This window comes from Sceloporus undulatus, chromosome 2 (genome assembly GCF_019175285.1).
Source record: "Sceloporus undulatus isolate JIND9_A2432 ecotype Alabama chromosome 2, SceUnd_v1.1, whole genome shotgun sequence".
NCBI lineage: Eukaryota > Metazoa > Chordata > Lepidosauria > Squamata > Phrynosomatidae > Sceloporus > Sceloporus undulatus.
In genome coordinates this window covers 126,404,049-126,430,250 of record NC_056523.1, presented here as the reverse complement: position 1 = coordinate 126,430,250, position 26,202 = coordinate 126,404,049, and the positions used below count along the sequence as shown (strand labels likewise).

Genomic DNA, 26,202 nt, shown 5'->3' with positions numbered 1-26,202 from the left:
TCCAAGAAAGGAGACTGCACTACACTCCAAGGGAGTGTGTTCCACTGTCGAACAGCCCTTACTGTCAGGAAGTTCCTCCTAATGTTGAGGTGGAATCTCTTTTCCTGTAGCTTGCATCCATTGCTTCGGTCCTGTTCTCTAGAGCAGCAGAAAACAAGCTTGCTCCCTCCTCAGTATGACATCCCTTCAAATATTTTTTTAATTATCTTTATTAACTTATTTACACATTAAAAAAGGAAATCATTTCTTCCACATACATTTCACAAGTGTTATTTATTATATCTTCCCCCTCCCTCCCCCCTTATTCTTTATCTCCCTTGTAACTTTATCGCAGCTATTATTTTATATATTCCTCCAAAAATGGATTGTTACTCCTTTTATCTCACTGTTCACCCTTCAAATGTTTAATTAGGGCTATCATATCACCTCTTAACCTTCTTTTCTCCAGACTAAACATCCCCAGCTCCCTGAGTCATTCCTTATAGGGCATGGTTTCCAGACCCTTCACCATTTTTGTCGCCCTTCTTTGGGCACACTCCAGTTTCTCAACATCCTTTTTAAATTGTGGTGCCCAAAACTGGACACAGTATTCCAGGTGGGGCCTGACCAAAGCAGAATAGAGTGGCACTATTACTTCTCTTGATCGAGACACTATACTTTTATTGATGCAGCCTAAAATTTCATTGGCCTTTTTAGCTGCCGCATCACACTATTGACTCGTGTTCAACTTGTGGCCTACTTGGACTCTTTGATCCCTTTCATACGTAGTTTCATTCAGCCAGTTGTCCCCCATCCTATATCTGTGCATTTTATTTTTCCGCCCCAAGTGCAGTACCTTACATTTCTCCGTGTTGAATTTCATTTTGTTAGCTTTGGCTCAGATTTCTAGTCTATTCAGGTCATTTTGAATTTTGATTCTGTCCTCTGGAGTATTAGCTATTCCTCCTAATTTGGTGTCATCTGCAAATTTGATAGGTATGCTCCCAATTTTGTCCTCCAAGTCATTGATAAAGATGTTGAATAGTACTGGCCCCAGGACAGAGCCCTGTCACTTCTCTCCAGGATGAAAAGGAGCCATTGTTGAGCACCCTTTGGGTTTGGCAAGTCAACCAATTACAAATCCATGTAACAATTACCTTGTCTAACCCACATTTTATAAGCTTGTTTGCAAGAATGTCATGGGAAACCTTGTCAAACATATACAGCATCCACACATTTTTCCAGTACCTAGAGCTTCCCAATCGGGGAAATATAAAAGTTGTAGAATCACACCAGGAAGCACAGTTCTACTTTTAAATTCTGCACTTTGGGTTTTAAAAAATGTAAATAAGGTGTATTTAAAAACAAAACAAAAAACAGAAACAGGCTCAGTTCTTTCTGCATTTGAACCCAGAGGGATTTTCTGTTGCCGGTGATGTTCCTGGGCTGCTGGTAGAAAATTACTCCTTGGACCTTTCAGAGTTGTCCATAGTTGCATAACTGTTTTCATTTTTTTTGTTCCATTCCATCCTTTTTATCCAGCTCTGTATTAGTGTTAGTGCACAGTTCTTTCCAATGCAAGGAACTTTTCACATTTGACAACAATAAACAAAAATAAAATAAAATAAATCTAACACTGAGTTTTATGTGGCTCTGTCTTTTGTGCTTATTTGTTTGCAGGGTGAGAATCCTTTTACAGATGACCCTGAAGAGAAAGAGGAGCACGACGACGGTGAGGCAGGAACAAGTGGGAACATGGAGGAAGGAGCAGCTGAAGGTGAAGGAAACAAGACAGAAGAGGAAGCTAAAGGCAGTGACAGTCTGACTGAGGAAAACACAGCTGAAGAAAGTAATGCAGAAAACAAAGGTGATGAAGGAGAAGAAGATCCACCAGGAGAAATGGAAGAGTGGAACTTGAACACATCCCAGGAAGCCCTTGCAGATGAACAGGAGCAAGAGCATGATGAAAAAGAAGAAGAGGAAGAGGAAGAAAAGGAAGACAGAAGAGGAATCATACCATCAGTGGAGATGGAACCACCTGATGAGTGAACTTGTGTAGAAGATAAAAGCATTTGGAGACTCTGCATTAAAACTTTTAAAACCATAACTGTATTTGTGACACTTCATGGCACGCAGCTTTTGGTTCTCATTAACTACATTTTCACCTAGATACAGCACTTGGAAGCCTTTATCTGTAAAGTGTTTTTGGAGATAGCTTTTTTAACCAAATCTTCATTGTATTAGCTAGATTTTGTGCAGTACAATTTTTAAGTGGCTTTGTACTAGGAAAAATACTTTTTTTTTTAAGTAAATAATCAAAACCAAATTTTGTTAATTGGCTTGTACCATACTACAACAGTGGAAGATAAATATCCTCTAGTCTTTCCCTTTAATTCTGTATATAGTTGAAAATGGTTTTGTTCCCTAGGTAGCCTTGTCTGGAAATGTCAGTAGCAGAGTTCTGAGTTTTAAATTTCTCGCGATTCAAGTGACATCCATGCAACTGTAGCATTTTTCTGTCTTTTTTCTTTTTAATATACAACTGTAATACTTTGGAGATCAGCACAATAGTTTGCAGTGCTTTTATTTACAGTGAACTCTTCCAAGAGGTGGAGATAAAACACTATATTAGCACTACTTATATGTGTGGATTTCTGAAAGAAACAGCATGTAATAGATGTTCAGGAAGTCTGAGAGGGGAAAATGTGTCCTGACACCTTCTTGAAAGGCAATTTGGTATTGCTTCTTTTGAGTTTTCTCCTGACATTGTTTAGGGGACATTGACCCTACTTGGCTTAGATTGCTATTCTGTAAAGGAAGGCTACAGTAGGCCATTGGAAAACTATCAATGAAGAGTGTTAAAAAAACATTAAATATTCCCTTCAATGCGGTGCTTTGCAGTTGTCTCATTGTAAAACCTCCCACAGTGTATTCCTGAACAGTGCAATACTGCTTCACTGTATTATTTGGGGGAGGGGGGGCAGGCAATAATGCCATAGATTTCTTTTAGTTTCATCACCATCTGTAAAACTGCTTGCTAAGGAATAGTGGTAGAGCTATCACTGCTCCATTTATGCCCTATTTATTATCCTGTGCTGTGTGTGTGTGCGCGCGCGTGGTGAGTGAAGGAATTGTTGCATAGTAGGGTGAAGGTCTTGCTCCTACAAAGCACTCCTGCCTTAAACTCCAAAGCACCTATCCTCTGGTGAAAGCGATACCTGTATGGAACAAAATATAGGGAGTATAATGCAGTGTATTGAATCAACAGAAGAAGAAATACTGAAGTGTGTTTCAGAGTGAAGGTTTTCCTTAAACGTATAATTACTAAAGTAGTCCTGGCTTATCTTGAAATTATAGCTGTTTTTGATAATACAGTGGTACCTCGGGATACGAAATACCCAGGTTACGAAATTTTCGGGATACGAAAAAATCCCATAGGGAATTATTGTTTCGGGTTACGAATGTTTTTTCGGGTTACGAAAAAACTTTTGGTGCTTTTTTCGGCTTTTTCGCACGGAATCGCGGCTTTTCCCCATTAGCGCCTATGGCAATTCGGCTTACGAAGGCTTTTCGGGTTACGAAAGCGGCCGCGTTACGAATTAATTTCGTAACCCGAGGCACCACTGTAAATTTGATTGTTTCTGATACTAAATTACCAGTAACAAACATGAATCTATATATCAAATTGGGAACTTGAAAAATGCTAGCTTTTTGAGGGAAGAGAATATTTGGTTGGCTTTGGGAAATTTTTGTAAATAATACGCAGTTACTGACAGAGGTTGCTAGTACTTCATAAGCAGTTTCTGGCCTCTACATGCTATTGATCTGTAGCTGCCATCATTTGTCCCCTTTGGTTTATGGGAATTATCATCCAATACCGTTTGTAAGGCCACAAGTTGCCCATCTCTGAAAAGTAGTATGCTGCCCTCTACCAAAAATGTATTGTGTCTGTGTCTGGAAAAAAATCAATTGTATTTCAGTAGTACTGCTCCCCCCCAATTAAAAAAAAAAACAGTCTTTGTAGTATATACAAGCACTTTGGCTAAAATCAAAGAGTGTTATTTATTACAAAATGTGGAATAGGGCAGCAAGTGCTCCTAAAAAACTGTTTAGCAGCTAAGTATGCACTCCCCCTTATTATTCTAGTAAAAATCCACCTTAAGATATATGTACTTCCTTGTGTGTATATTTAAGATGCAAACTTCAAGGTAAATTATACACATTAGTATATATGGGGTTCCCAAACCTATGTCTCTTGTAACTAGAACAGTAGCAGAGAGCTTTTTGCTGCAGGTCAGTTGGCAGACACATGGGATGTTTGATCCTTACTGACTGCTTGTTTGCCTTTTTTTAAAAATCTCTGATAGATTGACTCTCATCTCTTCTCCCCTTTCCCAAAGTGTGAACAGCAGGAAAATCACTTTGGGAGAGAATGGATTGCTAGATACAGTAAATAATCTCTTGCAGATTCTCATCTGTAAAGGCTGCTTGGTACCACAATCACAATTACCATGATGCAAACAATTTTGGGATTCTAAGTTTTATTAGGCTAGCACATTTCTGCTTATGACCTTTTAAAAAGACTGATCTTACATAAGTTTACTTGAAAGAACGCTCTACTGTGATAGTTGGATTCATATAGAGGTAGAGGATTGCAATATTAGGCTACAGTCTTATTGATGTTCTTGAGGAACAGATAATTCATTTAGTTTCTCAGAATCAGGCTACTATTTTCTCCATAATAATCGTGCTGAATCCTTTTCTCATCATATACTTACTGCTAGATAAGATATATATAATTGTTCCTCAGTGTGTGCTTAACAAATATGCAACTCCTATTTTAGAGTTGAACTTTTCAACTGATACACTGGGACTTCAAAAGTATTTGTTTGATGCATTACCTTTTCCCTGTGAACATTTTTCCTCCAAAGTACCACGTCACCAGTATTTTAAAATGCTGTTAATAAGAATCCTTTATTAATCAAAATCAAATGAAGATTTTAATCATAGGTCTCTGATTACATTCTTAAATTAGATATTTCTATACTATTACTTAGTTTTAAGCTGCTAAACAGAAAACCGAGTTAGATGTGATAAGATACTGGATTTGACAGAGATCCAGGATAATGCAAGTACTTTTACTGCTCAGATTTTGTAGGTACAGATGCATGAACAGAAGAGAGAGGATATCCCTGTGGCAATGGAAGAACTGCTACAGTAGCAGTTCTGAAAATACAATCTTTTATCCAGGTGAAGTTTTCTGAAATATTTGAGAGAAAGATATTATACCAGCTTTGATTAAAATGTTATTAAAGATTATGACATCCTATGTAGAAATACTCATCTTAATACAATCCACTCATCACATTCTGATTTTGGTGTTCCATTGTTATAAGTGAAATGAAGAAAAGTAGAACTGTCCCTTCAGGATGTAGATTGGGAACAAAATTTTAGGAGCAATTAGACTAAGGTCTGTGGCATTGAGGCCTATGGCACAACATCACAATTGTCTGCAGGGTATAAGCACAATTTCCCTGTGTCTTTACAGCCAGTGGTGTCACTAAGATTATTGTCATCTGGCATGGTGTGGTGATGGCAGTAGCAGTGGACAGCTCTGCCTTGTCTGCCTGCTTGGTCAGACCTGGGAAGACTACATCGAATGGGTGGGCAAGACATGAACAATTCCATTTCCCCTCCTTCCTGCTGTCTTGCCCACTCAGCTAGACCCAGAAAGACCTAGGCAGCTGAAAAGGCAAGACAGCGGGCCTGCCCTCCCTTTTCAGGAGGAAAGGGAGGGCAGGGCAACGCTCTACAATGGGGGGCTTCCTCTCCCCTTTTGCAGAGGTGTCATGGCTGGTGGTGAGGGAGTAGATTGAGAGACAATGGGCAAAACCCCCTCCCCTCCACATAGTGTTTACCCTCTTTCTGGGTTTTCACCCTGTACAGTCTGCACCCCCCTAGTGATGCCCCTGCTTACTGCATAGAAAATATTTTTGATACAGTAAGAATTTCACAACAAGGAAGATTCTCCTATATGTTGGCTTCTATCACTGCAACAACTGAAAAGCTGCCTGATAAAATTTTACTTTCCATTAAATTCTTAAAATACAGGCAGTGCCTTTGAGTTTGGGTCTGGCACCCTGTTTCAGTTTCTTCTCTTCAGTGTTTTTCATGATAAACTGATAATGTACATGCCTCTGTTTCTTATACTTTAGATGTTACACAGATTAGCTTCCTGCTTGAATGTCATTAACTGTATTGCCTCTCAAAATTTTGTATATCACTTTAAACTCATTATACTTCATCATGACTTATAGTGCTCTGTCTATATAAAATGAGTCTGAATCAAGATGTAATTGCCTGACAGTGATTCATAAAACTAAAATCTAGAGAATTTGTTACAGTTGAAGCTTCTGCGATAGTTAACTGTGTTCTCTCTATATATAGACTATGTAATAGAATTTTTATCTTTACCAGGCAGGGAGCAAACCTTGTTTATAAATAGTCATCCCTTCTTAATTCGCAGGGGATCCATTCCAGACATACACATACCCACGAATCTGAAAATTTGCCAATATCAGGCCCCCATGTATTTCAATGGCCGCGCATCATTGAGGTTGCGGATCCCAAGACCACGAAAAAGGAGGAGCGACTGTACTTTAATTTGGCAGCAATCTATTTCTGCATACCCATAATTTAGTGTAATCCCCCTCCCTCATTCTCTTTCACCTAGAATTTGTCCGAGAAAGATGAAAATGTTCTAGACCATCTCTCTAGACTGTCTCCCTATCCCTGCTTTATGTAATCTCTGTCTTGTCTTCTGAGCAAGAACAATTCATTTTGTATGCAAGCACAACTAACCAACGTGGGCATGCATGAGTGGGTAGACTGTACCATGGGACTGCATACAACTCCCAAGGATTGGGGGGAGGGGGGTTTATCACTTAGTGTTTACCAGACCACCCATTTTCTGGCCAAAAACATGGTGAACCATCCAAGAGCAGCAGTTCCCCTTTTAAATCAGTTATAGGGCTCCTCTACATATTTTCCCTAGTTTCATTTCATTTTTTTATTTTATTAATTTTTATGCCATCTCTCCTGAATTAGACTCAAGGTGGATCACAAAATATGCTTGTAAAAAAGTACAATTTTGTGTACTTCCAAACTAGGAAGTGTCAAAACGATGTCTAGCTGGCTGTTTGCTTGTTGACATATTGAGCAATCCATACATTCCTTGGGTCAGCAAATTTGTCCCTGGGTCAACAACAGTTGGTTACTCCTGATAATGGGTTATGCATTCACGTGGGTAAATGGGGCTCAGGAAGATGGACACCACGGTGATAGGAGCTGCTACAATCATATGTAGCCATTTCTTTGATAATGTGGTTCTGATACCACCTTTGTTCATACAATACATACGTTATTTTTGGTACTGTTTGTCAACATGGTGTAGTGGTTTGAGTGTTGGACTACAACTCTGGAGACCTGGGTTCAATTCCCTGTTTGCCCATGAAATCCACTGGGTGTCCTTGGGCAAGTCAGATGCTCTCAGCCTTGGGAAGATGTTAAACCTCCTCTGAACAATTCTTGCCCAGAAAACCCCATGATAGGTTTGCCTTTGGGTCGCCATAAGTCAGAAATGTCTTGAAGGAACACAACAACAATTGTCTTCTGAATCATCACTATGTAATTCTATCAGGAGCAAATGAAAACTGCAAACTAAATAGTGCAAGTACACTTGTCCCTCCATATTCGCTAGAGTTAGGGGCACAACACCCCCATGAATATGGAAAAATTGCAAATAATAATAATAATTTGTTTTATTTATATACCGCTATTCCAAAGATCATAGCGGTGGACAGCAAGTAAGCTAATTAGCAAGTAAGCTAATTTGCCCCCAACAGTGGGTACTCATTTTAGCGACCTCGGAAGGATGCAAGCCTGAGTCGAGCTTGGGCCACTATGTTTTTACCTGAGAGGACACCTCTCTAGGAATCTCTAGGTCCTCCAGTGCAACTCCGGTCAATGTGTGACAGACACTGACCATGGAACTGCACTGAGGGAGCTATAAATGCCTAGTAGCGTATTCTGTAGGAATCTAGCCTAGGTCTTTCAGTGCAACTTTTAGTTAAAGTTGATCATAGAGTTGCACTGGAGGACCTAGATATTCCTAGACAGAACATATTAATCAAATTTGTGAATAATCAAATCTGCATATATCAAAGCCAAAAATATGAAGGGATGAGTGTACTTCTGAATCTTGAGCAGTTGAATTGAATAAAGTGACTAAGTGGATCCCAGTTTCTTTCTTGAGCATACATATCTCACAGAGGAAGAACGTATAGATTTGCAGAGAGGACACAAATTGAAGGGTCCTCCAGCATGATTGTCTTTCAGATAGTCTGGACTTAAGCTTTATAGGGCTTTATAGGTCCTGACTAGCGCTTTGAATTATGCCTGGAAACAAACCAGTAGCCAGTGAAGCTGTTACAACAAGGGAGTTATATGCTCTCTGTAACCGGCCCCAACATTCTGGACCTGCTGAAGTTTCCAAACAGTTTCCAAAGGCTGTCCCATGTACAATGTGTTACAGACAAGATGCAGTCAAGGTATGTGTCACCATAGCCAGATCTGACATCTCATGGAATGGGTGCAGCTGAGGCACTAGTTTTAGCTATGCAAATGCACTCTTGGCCATGGTTGTAACCTGGGCATGCAGGCTGAAGAGTTGAGAACATGTAGAAATTCAGCAGCTGCCCTTTGTTGTTATCTCAACGGTTAGTATGTGTAAAATTGTACAGCTTTTTGCACTTTGTACTTTACAGGATCTTTTCAAAATGGAGAAACAAGAGGGGTGCTATAAATCGGGATGGGGGGATAGATTTGTAGATAATTCATAGTAAATAGAAGATTACTAACTCCCAATTGTTTTAAAACAGCAAAAATAGTTGGACTTCTGTGGCCCCTCTTTACCCTACAGCACCAGTGAAATGAAGAAAACGTAGAGAAACCAGCCATTTACTTTGGTTTTCAGAACCTGTTCCTGATCTAATACAGTAATATACTTCTCTGTGCATGTTTTTTTCCAGACTCTGGTTGCAGGGTTTGGAGTTCTTGGAAGTATGGAGCCTACCCATCCCTGCTTGTGTAAATGATACACTTCAGATTTCAGTACTACCAGGAGCAGGGTTTCAGTACATTCCCTTCGTTGAATTTTTGGATCTCAAATAATCACAGCTGGGAGTGTCACAAATTTTTCTTATGAGTATTATTAGTATCCTCTTATCCAGTTGCTAGTTGGTATCAATACTAATGCCCAAGGTATATTTCTGCCATGTTCACCTTGCATACAAAGGATTGTACCAACTCAAATGAGGCTGAGCATTACTCTGGTGAGCCATTTTGATTACAAGTGTAGGAGAATGAAAGGGTGCATCTACACTGTAGGAATCATGCAGTTTGACACCACTTTTAAGTGCTGTGGCTCCATCCTAGGGAATCTTAGGATTTGTGGTTTTACAATGGCTTTAGCCTTCTCTGCCCAAGATTGCTGGGGCCTCACAAAAACTACAAACCCAAGGTTTCTGAAGGATGGAGTCATGGCAGTTAAAGCAGTGTCAAACTGCATTATTTCTGCAGTGCAGATGCACTGTACATTGAGAGCTGTATTCAGGGTGACCAGACGTCTTACATTTCAACCCTCTGTCCAGGAGGAATTTCAAAATGATCATTACTAAGAAGCATGAATTGAGGGCTTTTAGCTTTTATTTGGTCATTCATTCATTCAGTTTTTATAGCCCTCCCTTCTGCCAGAGTGGCTTATAAATTGTTACTTACGCAAAAAGGATCTGTGAACCCCATTTCCTAGAAGATGAACTGAAGGACCTAGACCAGGCTCTACAGGCTAATGGTTACTCCAGCTCTGATATTAGAAGGGCTGCCAGACCTAGAAAAACCCAGAGGGAAGACAATCACCCAAAGGGAAGGTATGTTTTACCATACATCAAAGGAGACACAGAATAGGGAAACTAGTGAGAAACACAACCTCCAAATGGTGTACAAACCAACCAAGAAAATCCAGTAAATGCACTCAGCAAAGGAGAGGAGAGACCCTCTCACGGTCACAGGAGTTTACTGTACACCATGCAGCTGTGGACAAGTCTACATAGGGACCACCAAACGCAGTGTGCAAACACAAATCAAGGAACACGAGAGACACTGCAGACTGAGTCATCTATAAAAATCAAGAGTAGCAGAAGATGTTATAAACCATCCTGGGCATAAAATGCTGTTTGAAAGCACTGAAAATCTGGACCATGGCAACAACTATCAGATTAGAATGCACAGGGAAGCCATTGAAATCTATAAACACCTGGACAACCTCAACAGGAAAGAAAAAACCTTTAAAGTAAACAAAGATTGGCTACCAGTCCAGAAAAACACTAAAATGAAGACCCAGCAAATGCAAATGAAAACCAGCCAGGGTGAGGGGGATTCCCAGCAGACGATGGAACATTAAGTAAGTGGACACTCTAAGGCAGGGGTAGGCAACCTGCGGCCCGTGGGCTGGATGCGGCCCAGTGAGGCCTTGGGACCGGTCCTGCCGCTGATTGCCGCCAGGGCCTTTGGCGTCTCGCACGAGGGGCATGGTGGGGCAATTGTCTATAGAAGCCTCAGAAACATGCATTTATCTTAACATTTTTTTAAAAATCAGCAAATTTTTTCACGTGTCCTCCATTTTTTATTTAAAAAGTGCCCTCCATTTGAAAATTTTGTCCTACATTTGTCCCAGTTTATTTATTTATTTAAATTTTTAAAAAAATATTTAATTATTTTTTTTTTGGCTTCGGCCCCCCCAGTTGTCTGAGGGACAGCAACCCGGTCCCCGGCTCAAAAGGGTTGCCTACCCCTGGTCTAAGGCCTTGCCACTCAACAAGAGAATGATTAACATGCATATCACTTCCTCTCAACCAACAGTACATAAACCCCACTCTCTTCCATGCCAGCATTCTCTGAAGATGCCAGCCACAGCTGCTGCAAAACGTCAGGAATAAACTCTTCCCAAAAAAAATACAAGTATGGAAGCAAACAAATATTCAGAAGAATGGGAAATGGTAATAAGTTATCTCAAAAACTGGGAGAAACAGCGACTAAATGAAGCAAAGCACAAATTAAATTTAGGATTAATAGAATTGTAATAAAGGTAGAAAACCACATGAGATGTGTGATTTAAATTTAATTATGCTATCTTAGAAATGCAAGACAAGACATTTAAGTAATATATATATCAAACAGGCACAAGTAAAGAAGGAAGACACATACGTACATACAGATTTATTTTTATGCATATACTGTACTGTATACATGCCTATGTTTGGCATATATTCCTTCCTCTCTTCCTTCTAAAGTAATCAGTGTGACACCAGTTATAAGAAGAAAAGGAAGTCTTATCGGAAAATAAAAGATTAAGAAACTGAAGATGGTCAATCAGAATACAGTTTTACAATGAAATTTTGTTTTCTATATGTAACTGCTGTAAATGGTTGGCTGTTTTTGTTTGTGATACGATTTATGTTATATGTTTGTATATACTCAATAAAACTATTTTAAAAAGGTATAAACTCTTCTAGAGCATGGCCTCATTGCCCACAAAAAACTGTGGATGCTGGCTGGCCCTGAAGGCCTTCGACTTCACATGATGCCCTCAAGCCTTGCAATCTGAACAAGACATGGCAGTGGGGAAGCGGATGCCCTACACTTACTTCCCTTGATTGCCCTACTATATTTTGTGGTGCCTTGTTGTCTTCCTTGGCATTGGGACTTTTGGTCACTCTGGCTGAATCCACACGGCTGAGATAATCCAGGCTGGCATCGCTTTTAACTGCCATGGCTCCATGCTGTGGAATCCTGGGAACTGTAATTTACTGAGGCACCAGAGCTCCCTGTCAAGAGTAATAATAAACACTTTACTTTTACCCCGCCTGTCCATCAGGATCAAGGCGTCTTACAATAAACATCCATCCAATAGAACAATAATCCCAATTATTCCCTCCCTCCCTCCCTCCCCTAAAATATCAATTAAACACATTTAACATTAAAACCATCCATTTAAATAAGTGCCTCACAGGACTACAATTCCCAGAATCTCCTAGTTTTGAGCCGTGGCAGTTTAAAGCGGAGTCATATCGCATTATTTCTGCGGCGTAGATGGCAGCCTAGGTTAATTAAAGCGCCTTGCTAGCTTGAGGCGGGAGGAGGGATCCTGTGTGGGGACGTAGAGAGGTGGTTCTTTGGCGCGACGGCCAATAGAAGCTCAGGGGCTGTCCGCATGAGCCAATCAGCGCCGGCCTGAGACGCTGGCGCCGTCAGGGTCTCGGTCGAGGCGACGCGGGGAAGCCATGGATCAGGGCTACGGTGAGCGTCCGTTAAGGAGGGAGCGGGGAGGCGAGGGACGGGGCCCCTGAGCAGAAAGAACGGCGCTGGGCCCGGCTGTATTTTGCTGGCTGGCCGTGAGGCATCGAGGACGCTGATTGGACAGTGCGGTTGTCCGTCAGCGAGTTCCGCTTTGTGATTGGAGGGCTGGTTGCCGCGCGAGACCGAGTCCTCCACCATCTCTGTGTGAAGCCAGGAGGGCGGGACTTGCGGGGAGGGCCTATCTCCTGCTACGACACAAAATGGCGCCCAGGGGGAACCGCTCCAGGAGGAGTCTCAAAATGCTTTTCATTTGGGGCATGATTAACCACGTTCCCGCACTACTACACTCTTAGAGTGCGGCTATTCCCCTTTTCCTGCTCCGGCTGCCTCCTGATGCATTCTGGGTTTTGGAGTTCATTGAGGCCTAGGAGAATTTTAAAGGCCCCCTCCTTAAACTGCCTGTCCCACAATGCAACTTAGGCCTCATTGAACTACAAACCCCAGAATGCTCCAGGAGGCAGCCGGAGCAGCAGCACTCTAAGAGTGTAGTGTGGTAATCCTCTAAGAAGCATTGCCTTTTATTTGGTCACGCCCTCCGTTTTGTGCGGGAGACCCCTGGTCCCCCTTCCCCAGCCCCAAACCTCCTCCTCAGGGGCCTCGGCCTCTCTGGGCCCTCTTCTGCCTCAGTCCTCCGCCTCCTCCTCGCTTAGCCCCGGGTGAAGAGGGAAGCGGTGTCTTTGGGGCTGCCGACGCCGTTTCTGCCCCTGGTTCTTATCCGGCCCAAATACCCTAAAGCAGCGGTCCTCTAGATTGTTTTGAGACTACAACTCCCAGAATTCCTGAACAATGCGCATGCTGGCCGGGGCTTCTGGGAATTGAAGTCCAAAGCATCTGGAGGGCCAAAGGTTGTGAGCCAGATCTCAAGTGATGTTGGAAGCTAAGCAGGGCCAGCCCTGGTTAGTGCTTGGATGGGAGACCGCCAATGAGTCCCAGGTGCTATGGGTTATATTTCATAGGAAAGAACTGGTAAAACCACCTCTGACTAGCTCTTGCCTGACGGACCTGCACAAGCCCGGAAGTAGATGGGGGCCAAAATTAAAATAGGTTGAACTTCTTTGGGCCACAAATCGGTTTTAATTAAATACTAATTAATGAATTAATATTAATTCCATCCTCCTCTGCTCGGCCCTCTCCTCAGGAGAAAGCCGAGCGGCAGAGAAGCCACGAGGGGTGAGTATTTACCCCTTCCTCTGCTACCTGGCCTTCTCAGGAGAAAGCTGAGCAGCGGAGGAGCCTTGCAGGGCGAGTGTTTGCCGTCCTCCTCCACATGGCCTTTTCCTCAGTAGCAGACATGCCTTGAAATCATTCCACATCCTTGTGGGCCACCCAAAATCCTTTGGAGGGAGGGCCACATGCAGCCCCCAGGCTATATGTTGTGCAGGCCTGCCCTATGAAATTCATGAGTTGTCATGAGTTGACAGGCAACTTGAAGGCATGCACACACACACGTTTGTAGTACAGGAGATGTGTATGATGTGTACAAACACACATACATATACACATAATTCCACATTTATATACATATGATTAGATCTGGAAATCTTGCAAGGACTTGAGACTTGACTCAGGACTTGAGGTTAGAGACTTGTGCCTATCAGTTTGCCATTATATTTTAGGACATTTCTATTACAACATATCCTCCCTCCTCCCCACCAGAGCCTACCTGATCTTGGAAGCTACGCAGGGTCATCCCTGGTTAGTATTTGGATGGGAGACCACCAAGGAATACCAGGTGCTGTAGGCTATATTTCAGAGGAAGCAATTGGCAAAAATCCCCTCTGGGTGTTCCTTGCCTAAGAAAATCCTATGAAATCCATGTGGTGGACATTGGATTTGAAGGCTGGTGTCCATAGAATACTAGAAGATTTTTAATGGTTTTGTGTGTGTGTGTGTCTCCCAACTGAAAAGGATTTAAATCAGGGGCAAGAGACTGACTATTCACATGTTTATTCAGCCCCCATAGTCCCTCATTATTGGCAACACTGGCACAGACTGTTGGCAAAAACATTTGAATAGCCACAGTTGTCTAGCCCAGATTTGTGTTTTAAAAAGTTGCTAGTTGGACACATGCTCTTTCTGTTCTGATACCTTTGTGACATAATAGCCCTGTATGAGATAAAAGTAACTGTTTTTCTCCATAGGATATAATGCAGGGATACATAAAAGGTAGTTTGGGAGTTACTAGTAAATCTGGGTTGATTTACAGTGGATTCTATTTCACTATTTAGCTAAAGCTATGTAGACTCTCCTGATGGAGAAAGCTTTGGGGGAATCTATGTATGAATCCTTGTGAGCTCAAATCTGGTTTTTGTTATGTGCCTCCAAGTCATTTCTGACCAAGGGCCGGCCTAAGGCAATCCTGTCACAGAGTTATCAATGCTGAGAGTGTGACTCACCCAAGGTCACCCAGCAGATTTCCATGACTGAGCAAGGAGCGAAACCCAGTCCAAAACATCAGAAATAATCCACTTGGAAGCCACTTTAACTGCCCTGGCTCAATGCTAGGGAATCCTGGGAATTGTAGTTTATTTTTGGCCGCAAAGCTCTCTGACAGAAGGCTAAATGTCTCACAAAACTACAGTTCCTAGAATTCTCTGGCATTGAGCCAGGCAGTTAAAGCGGCTTCAAACTGGTTTATTTGTGCAGTGTGTTTTGGACCCCTGATCTCCAGAGTCAAAATCCAATACTCAAACCACTACATCATGCTAGCTTTCAAATCTGGTACTGAACATTAATTCCTAGACCATGCTCCTGTTCTTTAATTGTAATTCTATTGAAACCCTTCAGAGTTGCCATTTTGAATCTTACTCTAATAAGTGAAACTTAAGTTTCAATTTAAAAAGAACAGTCTATGTACTCTGATAATAATACTATCTGGGGCAGCTAAATGAGAGTGCTGTATGGTGCCTATGATCTTTATGATATCAAGTGCCATTTCCGATAATCGGATTTCACATCACATTTTATATTTATTGCATATAAAGACAAAGCATGAATAACAATAATTGCAAGTACCTGAGTGATACATTTTCATTTGGTAGAAGAATAAGAGCCCAAGAGGAAATCTTGATTTATATTGCTCCAGCGTTACTGGGATTTCTTTTTGTCATATTTATTTGACCTGTGTTAGTAAACAAAGCCAAAAGTTCCAGTCTGTTAACTTACATGTTGGGATATAGAGTCATAAGGAAAATGTACAATGTGGGTTTTAATAGTAACCCGGCCATAAACGGGTTACTGAGAGCAGAAGGATTAGGCAGTAAACAGAAAGAAATGAACAATCAAAAAGATATCAACAAGTGCTGTAAAGTATGTAGGATGCTGCCAGTCTGGAGGTCCTCAGGAGGGAGACTGGATCTTTGTGAGACCAGAGGGAGAGGCAAGCCTAGTGGGGCCTCAGGGAACCTTGTGAGAGTAGTGGAGCAGTGTACCCCAGAGTAGGTGTTACTACGTGGATGGTGGATGGGTCGATGTATATATTGTTGTACACAGTGGAATGTCTTCTAAGAATAAAAGCCTCCTCTGAGAGACGTTTACGGTGTTCTTTGCTCACTGAGAAAGGCAGATGTGTTTCTCAGCTCACGCTGAATGACTACAGTCAAAAGATGGAAAATGGTGCCAAAACGTTGATGTTGCTCTATGCTGCACAACATCAAAAAGTGTTTAACATTACATATATAAAATAAAAATCTCAAAGACAGCAAATTCACAGTTGAAATGGAAGCAAGAGTTGCATTGCCTTGATAGAACATGGGAAAGCTAGTGTAATATGTATTTAAAAGTAGCAAAGAATCTTCAGCACCTTTGAGACTAACTGCAAAAGAGTTGTAGCAGCGCTTTCGTAGATTTGCACGATGAGAAAGTAGACCAAATCTATGGGAGCTCATGCTACAAATTTTCTTTCCACCAGTTTGTCTCAAAGGTACTGCAAGATTCCTTTTCACATGATATTCCCAGACTAACATGGCTATGTTTCTGTAAAAAGTTAATTACAATTCGAAACAGCACCGTTTATTGATATGTGTACATCTGGTGTGTTGCTTAGTAATTATGTTTAGAATGGAGTATGTTTTTGTGAGAATATAGCGCTAAATAATGTTTCTGTGTCATGCTGGGAATTCATAATCTCTGTTGTTGTTGGTGGTGGTGGTGGTATTTTATTTTATTTTGTTAAATACTATATCCCTATCTTTATTGTGAGATTCCTGGTTGATTCCCAGTCCGCCATGAAACCCACTGGGTGACCTTGTGCAAAGTCACACTCTCTCAGCCTCATGGGAAGCAAATGGTACACCTCCTCAGAACAATTTCCTGCATGGCAGGGGGGTTTGACTGACTGGCCCTTGTGTCTCGCCCGCTCTTGATTCTGTGAAATCTTGCCAAGAAAATCCCATCATAGAATTGCCTTAGAGATGCCAAAAGTTGAAATGACTTGAAGGCACACAGGCAGCAATAACAATAACAAGGGAGACTAGGTTCTTCAGCTCTGCCATTTCATCATGTGTGATGTGGCCTCTGAACCTGGAGGGATCCAGCCCGTTTTCATGCAGCTCAGCTGATGTTTTTGTGTAGCATGAAATATATGAGTTACTGAACATGTTCATGTTCTCTATTGAAAAGAGGCATTATATTTTCAGTAATTAAAATGAATGAAGAGACTTTTCTTGGAAGGAACACAGATGCCAGTCGTTTTATAGACTGATAGATTGGAGTAATTGAGGGTGATAATTGTGCTTTCGTTCATTAGATTCAGTTTGAATTCTACATCTCTTGTACAATTTTTTTTAATTTTAAAAATGCTTTCCTTAAAATGTTTTCTTTTAAAGGCCCTAAATGACTTTGCGAGCCACTACACACCAACTGACTGACTAACTGCTTACTTGCTTACTTATATTGGCCTCAGTTACTGCTTTTTGATCTATCACTGTACATACATATATACGTAGTAACATCTCAGTTATCAGTCATCTCCTCTGACAAAAATTGATGCCCACATGAGGTGTGTAATATTGACAACCCTACAGATGCTGGACAGTCTAGCATTCATCCCTGGCTATGCGGCTAGAAAGCTGAGAACTGAAGTCAACATCATCTGAGGGCCACATATCCCTGCCTGTGCCCAGAGAAGCTAACAAAGAAAAATTAAAAGGCATGGTGAAGGAGAATTCCAGTTGTAAAATTAATATGGAATATTTACCCTTACATAAAAGTAAAGCCCACCAAATAGAGTGGGCTTGCCTGGTACAGACTGGTGCGCCCAACCTACTTCGGCGCATGGGCACTATCTTGCCACATTGGGTGCGTAAACGATGACGTACGTGCTGCGCAGCACCCAAACAGCATCACACCATGAACATCATGACATGCCAAGTGCACATGGCGCCCTGCACAAAGTGTAAAAAGAACCTGCCAGAAGCAGGTTCTTTTTTAGGCCTCTGGAGGCCATGGCCATTCAGACTAAGCCTGAGGGAAGGAGACTCCGCCCTCCACAAACTGCATCTGCCGGCCTGAGAGGGAGTTTCGCCAGGCAAGTCCAGCTCCATCCGGACGAAGCCTGAAGGAAGGAGACTCCGCCCTCCACAACTGCCATCTGGCCGGCCTGAGAGGGAGTTCGCCAGGCAAGTCCAGCTCCATCAGGACTAAGCCTGAAGGAAGGAGACTCCGCCCTCACAACTGCCATTTGCCGCCTGAGAGGGAGTGGCCAGGCAAGTCCAGTTCCATCAGGACTAAGCCTGAGAGGAAGGAGGACTCCGCTCTCACAAAACTGCCATCTGCCGGCCTGAGAGGGAGTTCGCCAGGCAAGTCCAGTTCCATCAGGACTAAGCTGAGGAAGGGGACTCCGCCCTCCACAACTGCCATCTGCCGGCTGAGAGGGAGTTCGGCCAGGCAAGTCCAGCTCCATCAGGACTAAGCTGAAGGAAGGAGACTCCGCTCCTCCACAACTGTCATCGCGGCCTGAGAGGGAATTCGCCAGGCAAGTCCAGCTCCATCGGACTAAGCCTGAAGGAAGGAGACTCCGCTCTCCACAACTGCCATCTGCCGGCCTGAGAGGGAGTTGCCAGGCAACAAGTCCAGCTCCATCAGGACTAAGCCTGAAGGAAGGAGGAAAATCCGCCCCACAACTGCCATCTGCCGGCTGGAGAGGGAGTTCGCCAGGCAGGCCAGCTCCATCAGGACTAAGCCTGAGAGAAGGGGGACTCGCCCTCCACAAACTGCCATCTGCCGGCCTGAGAGGGTGGCCAGGCAAGTCTAGTTCTCCGGATGACGAAGGAAGGAGGAACTCCGCCTCCACAACTGCCATATGCCGGCTGAGAGGGAGTTCAGCCAGGCAAGTCCAGCTCCATCAGGACTAAGCCTGAGAGGAAGGAGACTCCGCCCTCAACAACGCCATCTGCTGGCCTGAGAGGGAGTTCGCCAGGCAAGTCCAGCTCCATCAGGACTAAGCCTGAGAGGAAGGAGACTCCGCCCTCCACAACTGCCATCGCGGCCTGAGAGGGAGTTCGCCAGGCAAGTCCAGCTCCATCAGGACTAAGCCTGAGAGGAAGGAGACTCCGCCCTCCACAAACTGCATCTGCCGGCCTGAGAGGGAGTTCGCCAGGCAAGTCCAGTTCCATCAACTAAGCCTGAGGAGGAAGGAGACTCCGCCCTCCACAACTGCATCTGCGCCGCTGAGAGGGAGTTCGCCAGGGGCAAGTCCAGCTCCATCAGGACTAAGCGCTGAAGGAAGGAGACTCCGCCCTCCACAACTGCCATCTGCCGGCCTGAGAGGGAAGTTGGCCAGGCAAGTCCAGTTCCATCAGACTAAGCTGAGAGGAAGGAGACTGCTCCACAACTGCCATCTGCCGGCCTGAGAGGAGTTGGCCAGGCAAGTCCAGTCCATCAGGACTAAGCCTGAGAGGAAGGAGACTCCGCCTCCAAAATGCCAATCTGCCGGCCTGAGAGGGAGTTGGCCAGGCAAGTCCAGTTCCATCAGGACTAAGCCTGAAGGAAGAGACTCGCTCTCACAACTGCCATCTGCCGGCCTGAGGGAGTTCGCCAGGCAAAGTCAGCTCCATCAGGACAAGCTGAAGGAAGGAGACTCCGCCCTGCAAACTGCCATCTGCGGCCTGAGAGGGAGTTCGCCAGGCAAGTCAGCTCCATCAGGACTAAGCCTGAAGGAAGGAGACTCGCCCTCCACAAATGCCATCTGCCGGCGAGAGGAGTTGGCCAGGCAAGTCCAGTTCCATCAGGACTAAGCCTGAAGGAAGGAGACTCCGCTCTCCACAACTGCCATCTGCCGGCCTGAGAGGGAGTCGCCAGGCAAGTCCAGCTCATCAGGACTAAGCGAGGAAGGAGCTCCGCCTGCACAACTGCATCTGCCGGCCTGAGAGGGAGTTCGCCAGGCAAGTCCAGCTCCATCAGGACTAAGCCTGAAGGAAGGAGACTCCGCCCTCCACAAACTGCCATCTGCCGGCCTGAGAGGGAGTTCGCCAGGCAAGCCCAGCTCCATCAGGGACTAAGCCTGAAGGAAGGAGACTCGCTCTCCAAACTGCCATCTGCCGACCGGAGGGAGTTCGCCCAGGCAAGTCCAGTTCCATCAGGACTAACCTGAAGGAAGGAGACTCCGCCCTCCACAACTGCCATCTGCGGCCTGAGAGGGAGTTCGCCAGGCAAGTCCCAGCTCCATAGGATAAGCCTGCAGGAAGGAGACTCCGCTCCCAAAACTGCCATCTGCCGGCCTGAGAGGAGTTCGCCAGGAAAGTCCAGCATCGGACTAAGCCTGAAGGAAGGAGACTCCGCCCTCCACAACTGCCATCTGCCGGCCTGAGGGAGTTCGCCACGGCAAGTCCAGCTCCCTCAGGACTAAGCCGAGGAGGAAGGGCCTCCGCCCTCCACAACTGCCATCTGCCGGCCTGAGAGGGAGTTGGCCAGGCAAGTCAGCTCAATCAGGACTAAGCCTGAGAGGAAGGAGACTCCGCCCTCCACAACTGCCATCTGCCGGCCTGAGGGGAGTTGGCAGGCAAGTCCAGCTCCATCAGGACTAAGCCTGAGGAGGAGACTCGCCCTCACAAACTGCCATCTGCCCGCCTGAGAGGGAGTTCGCCAGGCAAGTCCAGGTCCCTCAGACTAAGCCTGAAGGAAGGAGACTCCGCCCTCCACAATGCCATCTGCCGGCCTAGAGGGAGTGGCCAGGCAAGTCCAGCTCCATCAGACTAAGACTGAGGAAGGAGACTCCGCCCTCCACAACTGCCATCTGCTGGCCTGAGAGGGAGTTGGCCAGGCAGTCCAGCTCCATTTGGACTAAGCCTGAAGGAAGGAGACTCCGCCCTCCACAAACTGCCATCTGCCGGCCTGAGGGAGTTGGCCAGGGAAGTCCAGCTTCATCAGGACTAAGCCTGAAGGAAGAGACGCTGCCCTCCACAACTGCATCTGCGGCCTGAGAGGGAGGTTGGGCCAGGCCGTCCAGTTCCATCAGACTACCTGAAGGAAAGGGACCCCGCCCTCCAACAACTGCCATCTGCCGGCCTGAGAGGGAGTTGGGCCAGGCAAGTCCGCTCATCAGGACTAGCCTGAGGAAGGAGACACCGCCATCCCCAAACTGCCAGTGCCGGCCTGAGAGAGGTTTGCAGGCAAGTCCAGCTCCATCCGGACTAAGTCTGAAGGAAGGAGACTCCGCCCTCCACACTGCCATGTGCCGGCCTGAGAGAGAGTTTGCCCGGCAAGTCCAGCTCCATCAGGACTAAGCCTGAAGGAGGCGACTCCGCCCTCCACAACTGCCATCTGCCGGCCTGAGAGGCAGTTCGCCAGGCAAGTCCAGCCCCATCAGGATAAGCCTGAAGGGCGGGACTCCGCCCTCCACAACTGCCATCTGCCGGGCTGAGAGGGAGTTCGCAGGAAGTCCAGCTCCATCAGGACTAAGCCTGAGGAGGAGATGCTGCCTCCACAATGCCCCATCTGCCGTCCTGAGCGGAGAGTTCGCCAGGCAAGTCCAGCTCCATCAGGAATAGCCTGAGGAAGGAGTAACCGCCCTCCACAACTGCCATCTGCCGGCCTGAGAGGGAGTTGGCCAGGCAAGTCCAGCTCCATCAGGACTAGCCTGAAGAAGAGACGCCGCCCTCACAACTGCCATCTGCGGCCCCTGAGAGGGAGTTGGCCAGGCAAGTCCAGTTCCATCCGGACTACGCTGCGAGGAAGGGACTCCGCTCTCCCCCAATGCCATCTGCCGGCCTGAGAGGGAGTTCGCCAGGCAAGTCCAGCTCCATCAGGAATAAGCCTGAAGGAAGGAGACTCCGCCCTCCACAACTGCCCATCTGGGCCTGAGAGGGAGTGGCCAGGCAAGTCCAGCTCCATAGTGACTAAGCCTGAAGGAAGGGACTCCGCCCTGCACAACTGCCATCTGCCGGCCTGAGAGGGAGTTTGCCAGGCAGTCCCGCTCATCAGGACTAAGCTGAGAGAGGAAGGAGATGCTGCCCTCCACAACTGCATCTGCCGTCCTGGAGAGAGTTCGCCAGGCAAGTCCAGCTCCATCAGGACTAAGCCTGAAGGAAGGAGACACCGCCCTCCACAAATGCCATCTGCTCGGCCTGAAGGGAGTTGGCCAGGCAAGTCAGTCCATCAGGACTAAGCCTGCGGAAGGAACGCCGCCCTCCACAACTGCCATCTGCCGGCCTGAGAGCGGGAGTTGGCCAGGCAAGTCCAGCTCCATCAGGCTAAGCCTGAAGGAAGGCGACTCCGCCCTGCACAACTGCCATCTGCCGGCCTGAGAGGGATTTTGCCATCAAGTCCAGCTCCATCAGGACTAAGCCTGAAGGAAGGAGACTCCGCCCTCCACAACTGCCATCTGCCGGCCTGAGAGGCAGTTCCCGGCAAGTCCAGTTCCATCCGGACTAAGCCTGAAGGAAGGAGACTCCGCCCTCCACAACTGCCATCTGCCGGCCTGAGAGGAGTTCGCCAGGCAGGTCCAGCTCCATCAGGACTAGCCTGAAGGAAGGAGACTCCACCCTCACAACTGCCATCTGCGGCCTGAGAGGGAGTTCGCCAGCAGTCCAGCTCCATCAGGACTAAGCCTGAGAGGAAGGAGACTGCCGCCTCCACAACTGCCATCTGCCGGTGAAGAGGGAGTTCCCAGGCAGTCCAGCCTCCATCAGGACTAAGCCTGAAGAAGTGAGTGCTGCCCTCCACAACTGCCATCTGCCAGCCTGAGAGAGAGTTCGCCAGGCAAGTCCAGCTCCATGACGACTAAGCCTGAAGGAAGGAGAATCCCGCCCTCACAACTGCCATCTGCCGGCCTGAGAGGGGGTTGGCCAGGCAAGTCCAGTCCATCAGGACTAAGACTGAAGGAAGGAGACTCCGCCCTCCACAACTGCCATCTGCCAGCTGAGAGGGAGTGCGCCAGGCAAGTCCAGCTCCATCAGGCTAAGCCTGAGAGAAGGAGACTCGCCCTGCACAACTGCCATCTGCTGGCCTGAGAGGGAGTTTCGCCGGCAAGGCCAGCTCATCAGGACTAAGCCAGAGACGATAGGAGACGCCGCTCTCCACACTGCCATCTGCCGGCCTGAGAGGGAGTTCGCCAGGCAAGTCCAGTCCCTCAGGACTAGCCTGAGGGAAGGCGACTCTGCTCTCCACAATGCCATCTGCGGCCTGCGAGAGAGTTCGCCAGGAAGTCCAGTTCCACCAGGGCTAGCCTGAAAGAAGGAAGAACCTCCCTCCAATCCATCTGCCTTGGTCCAGGCTTAGGGAGAGAAGAACCACTGGACCTCATCCCCTTTCCCTCACCATTCCTTCTCCTTTGTTTCGTGTCTTTTAGATTGTAAGCCTGAGGGCGGGAACTGTCTGATTAAAAATAATATTGTAAGCCACATGAGAGCCATTAGGGCTGAGGGCAGGAATAAATACTATAAATAATAAAATTTGGTGGCGTGGTCTCCATCCAGGCAGGAAAAGGGCATGTCTCAATGCCTCTTTCTGCCAATCTGTATCCCTCCAGTGATACATAGGATTGTGCTGATCAGTCACTCATGGGATATTTTTTGAAGAGAATTATGTAAAGATGTAGTCTTGACATTCCGATATAAGACATGCTGAACTAGATGCCTTATGAAGAGTCACCAAATGGTGAATGCATCGTAAAGCTAGCATCTCTGCGAAGGAACTTCTCATCCCCAAAATTACCGATATAAATGTGACAACTAGGTTTGGGAGAGGGGGTTACAGAGGGTTCTTTGCTGCTGGAGATTGTAAAAGCCTTATTCTCTGACCCTTCAAAACTTTGACTGGAACTACACATGGCTTCCTTGTGACCTATGGGGCAGGATTGTTCCCTACCGTTGTGCTGAGTGGTTAAGATATTGTTACTCAGATGTAGTTACGGAGCTGTAACTTGAGGAAAAAAAATTCCATCTATTTTGTATTGAGAAAGGGGATAAAAAGGGGAGTATTGGTGGGGAAAGGGGGGGGGATATAAAGGTCAAAGCTAAGTGAGCAGTGGAATGTTTACTTGAGCTAATGACCCATTAAATATTTGTCTTACAGGTTATGGTTCTTGGGGTACTGATACCTGCAGTACTCAAGGTATGTCATGATCTCTCTTAGGCAAAAATAAGAAAAATAAACACTTAATAGTTTTCAAAATAAAATGCCAACATTAAGCCTAAATCACAAATAACATTTTGCCCCCAGAATTGTGCTGAACTGCAGTTCAACTTTACTTTTTGAACAATAGTTGAGATCATTTTTTCTTTTTGACTCTTGGCTTAAATGCAGTCACTAGTCCCAGCTAAACCCACAAAAAATAGGACTTTTAAGTGTTGACTTACTTTCGAGTAGTTGATTCAGTGGGCTTACCCAGTAAGGATGAAAGTTGGATTTAGAATTTAGTATTTAATAGTATTTAATATCTGGGCCTAAATACCCCAAAGGCACCAGATTTCATCAGATCTTGGAAACTAAGCAGAGTTGGCTATGACTATTACTTGGATTGGAGACTTCCAATGTATCCAAGGTGCTATATGTTATATTTCAGAGAAAGGAATTGACAAAACCACCTCTGAGCCTTGATTGCCTAAATAAACCCTATGAAATTTGTGGAGATTGCCATAAGTTGACAGGCGGCTTGAAGGCACACACACACACATATTTAATATCTGCCTATAGCATCTGTAGCTTTTGCCTCTTGTAAGGTTATATATATATTAAATATATTATATATAATTAAAGATAGAAGATAAAAATCTGAAGAAATCATAGTGGTTTTTTAAAAGAAGTTTTAATTATTTCTTGGTAACTGCAGTTCAATCTTCTTAACATGTTGCCTGTGCTCTGTTGTGTTAATTGTGTATTAATGTGTATGATAATTATATAAACTCTAATTAATTTGGAGACAGTATAATTGGTCTGATACAAATTATATAACATGTATGTGTCTTTCCCTTATGAACATCAAGATGATTAACTTCAGCTTTATATTATATAGTTATATTACCTTGACTGATGTGTGTAATGAAGTGCTAAACATTTATCTCTTTATGTCTTGCTAAGGTTCATATGCTGCAAACCCAACAAGTTGGCAAGGTATGTCTTTTCACTGTGTTTGTTCCTAAAAAGTCTTGCTTTTATTCTGCAATACTCTGTTGAATATTTCCCCAGTATTTTTGTAAATGAAAGATTAATTGACAGAGGCATTGGTCCCTCTGCCATCTTGAACAGAACCAATTGTATCTGAATTGAGAAGCAAAGTATGGTTAGCCAGTTTAATACTTAAGGGGGGCAACCGCATGGGAATATCAGGGATGCGATGGATGCAAGGTCTGGCTCAGTATAAGGCAGCTTCATTATTATCCCAGTATGTTTACAGGTCTGTGGACAAGTTAAGTCACTGAGCAATAGAGGAAGTATCAGCTTCATTGGTGGAATTCAGAGGTTGTGGAAACACTTTTTTTAAAAATCAAAGGTAAGGGGAGCACTCCCACCAAAGGCCTAATAAGGACTTTGCATGCTCAGTAGCCACAGAACATAGTCAGTTGAAGAAAACCATAGGAGAGTGAAATGGAAGTAGTTGAGTAAGAGTAGATGTTGTTGTGGAAGCCTGGAATGCTTTGAAGTACTGCTGGTCTGTTGGCAGGTGGGCAGGAGTGGGTAAGCGAAAGAAGGCAAGAAGTTCAGAACTGGTAAATGGGAGAGTGGATGGTTTATATGTCTCTTCCTTTGTTCTCTTTTGCTAAATTCCTGCCTTTCTATTTCCTCTTCATCCAGGAGGTAGAGAAAAGAGGAGAGAGAACACAGTAAAAGAGAGAAAAGCACAGAGATATAAAAATGATAGAGAATGCCACCATGATATGGATAAATAATTTCTTGGGTGAAACTGAACATCTGCTTTTACATGTTCTCAGGAATAGAAGTGAGATGTCTCCATAGAAATCAGTGGAGAAACCCAAGATCTTAATGTAGCCGTAACTCAGCTGGAGAAGGGGACAGATAAAACAACCCTTGAGGAACAGTTGGTGGAAAATTACATGGCTGGTAGAGGAAAATATGGTAGCAGGAGCAAAGGTCACAGGGATGAGAAAGGCTGAACTGAGAGGGCAGATGAGATGTAGAGAGAGGTAGTTCATCGGGTTCTCTTGCACATACGGTAACACTACCCTGACTGTTGAATAACTTCCCTCACAGAAGGAGAAATGCCTCCACCAATCACAAACAGTGCACTCACCCATAGCCGTGGGTAAGATGTGTTAATCAGAGATAGGTAGAAACATTTAAATAATAATAATA

The 26,202-nt window shown here is 45.0% G+C and overlaps 2 protein-coding genes across 10 annotated transcripts in view; both read left to right on the top strand.

Annotated features, from left to right (window-relative positions):
* AKAP8L (A-kinase anchoring protein 8 like) overlaps positions 1-2,872 on the top strand; it is a 55,636-nt gene extending 52,764 nt beyond the window's left edge. For both annotated transcript variants that reach the window (XM_042451182.1, XM_042451181.1), the window contains exon 14: positions 1,660-2,872. In XM_042451182.1, the coding sequence (XP_042307116.1) occupies positions 1,660-2,028 (369 nt within the window). In that variant the 3' untranslated portion in view covers positions 2,029-2,872. The remainder of the gene's footprint in view (positions 1-1,659) is intronic.
* A 9,440-nt stretch (positions 2,873-12,312) lies between these two features.
* AKAP8 (A-kinase anchoring protein 8) overlaps positions 12,313-26,202 on the top strand; it is a 42,706-nt gene continuing 28,816 nt past the window's right edge. For all 8 annotated transcript variants that reach the window (XR_006102109.1, XR_006102110.1, XR_006102108.1 and 5 more), the window contains exons 1-3: positions 12,313-12,393; positions 23,965-24,003; positions 24,970-25,002. Coding sequence is in view for 5 of the 8 variants with exons in the window: in XM_042451178.1 (XP_042307112.1) it covers positions 12,378-12,393; positions 23,965-24,003; positions 24,970-25,002 (88 nt within the window). In the remaining 3 variants the exon portion in view is untranslated. The remainder of the gene's footprint in view (positions 12,394-23,964; positions 24,004-24,969; positions 25,003-26,202) is intronic.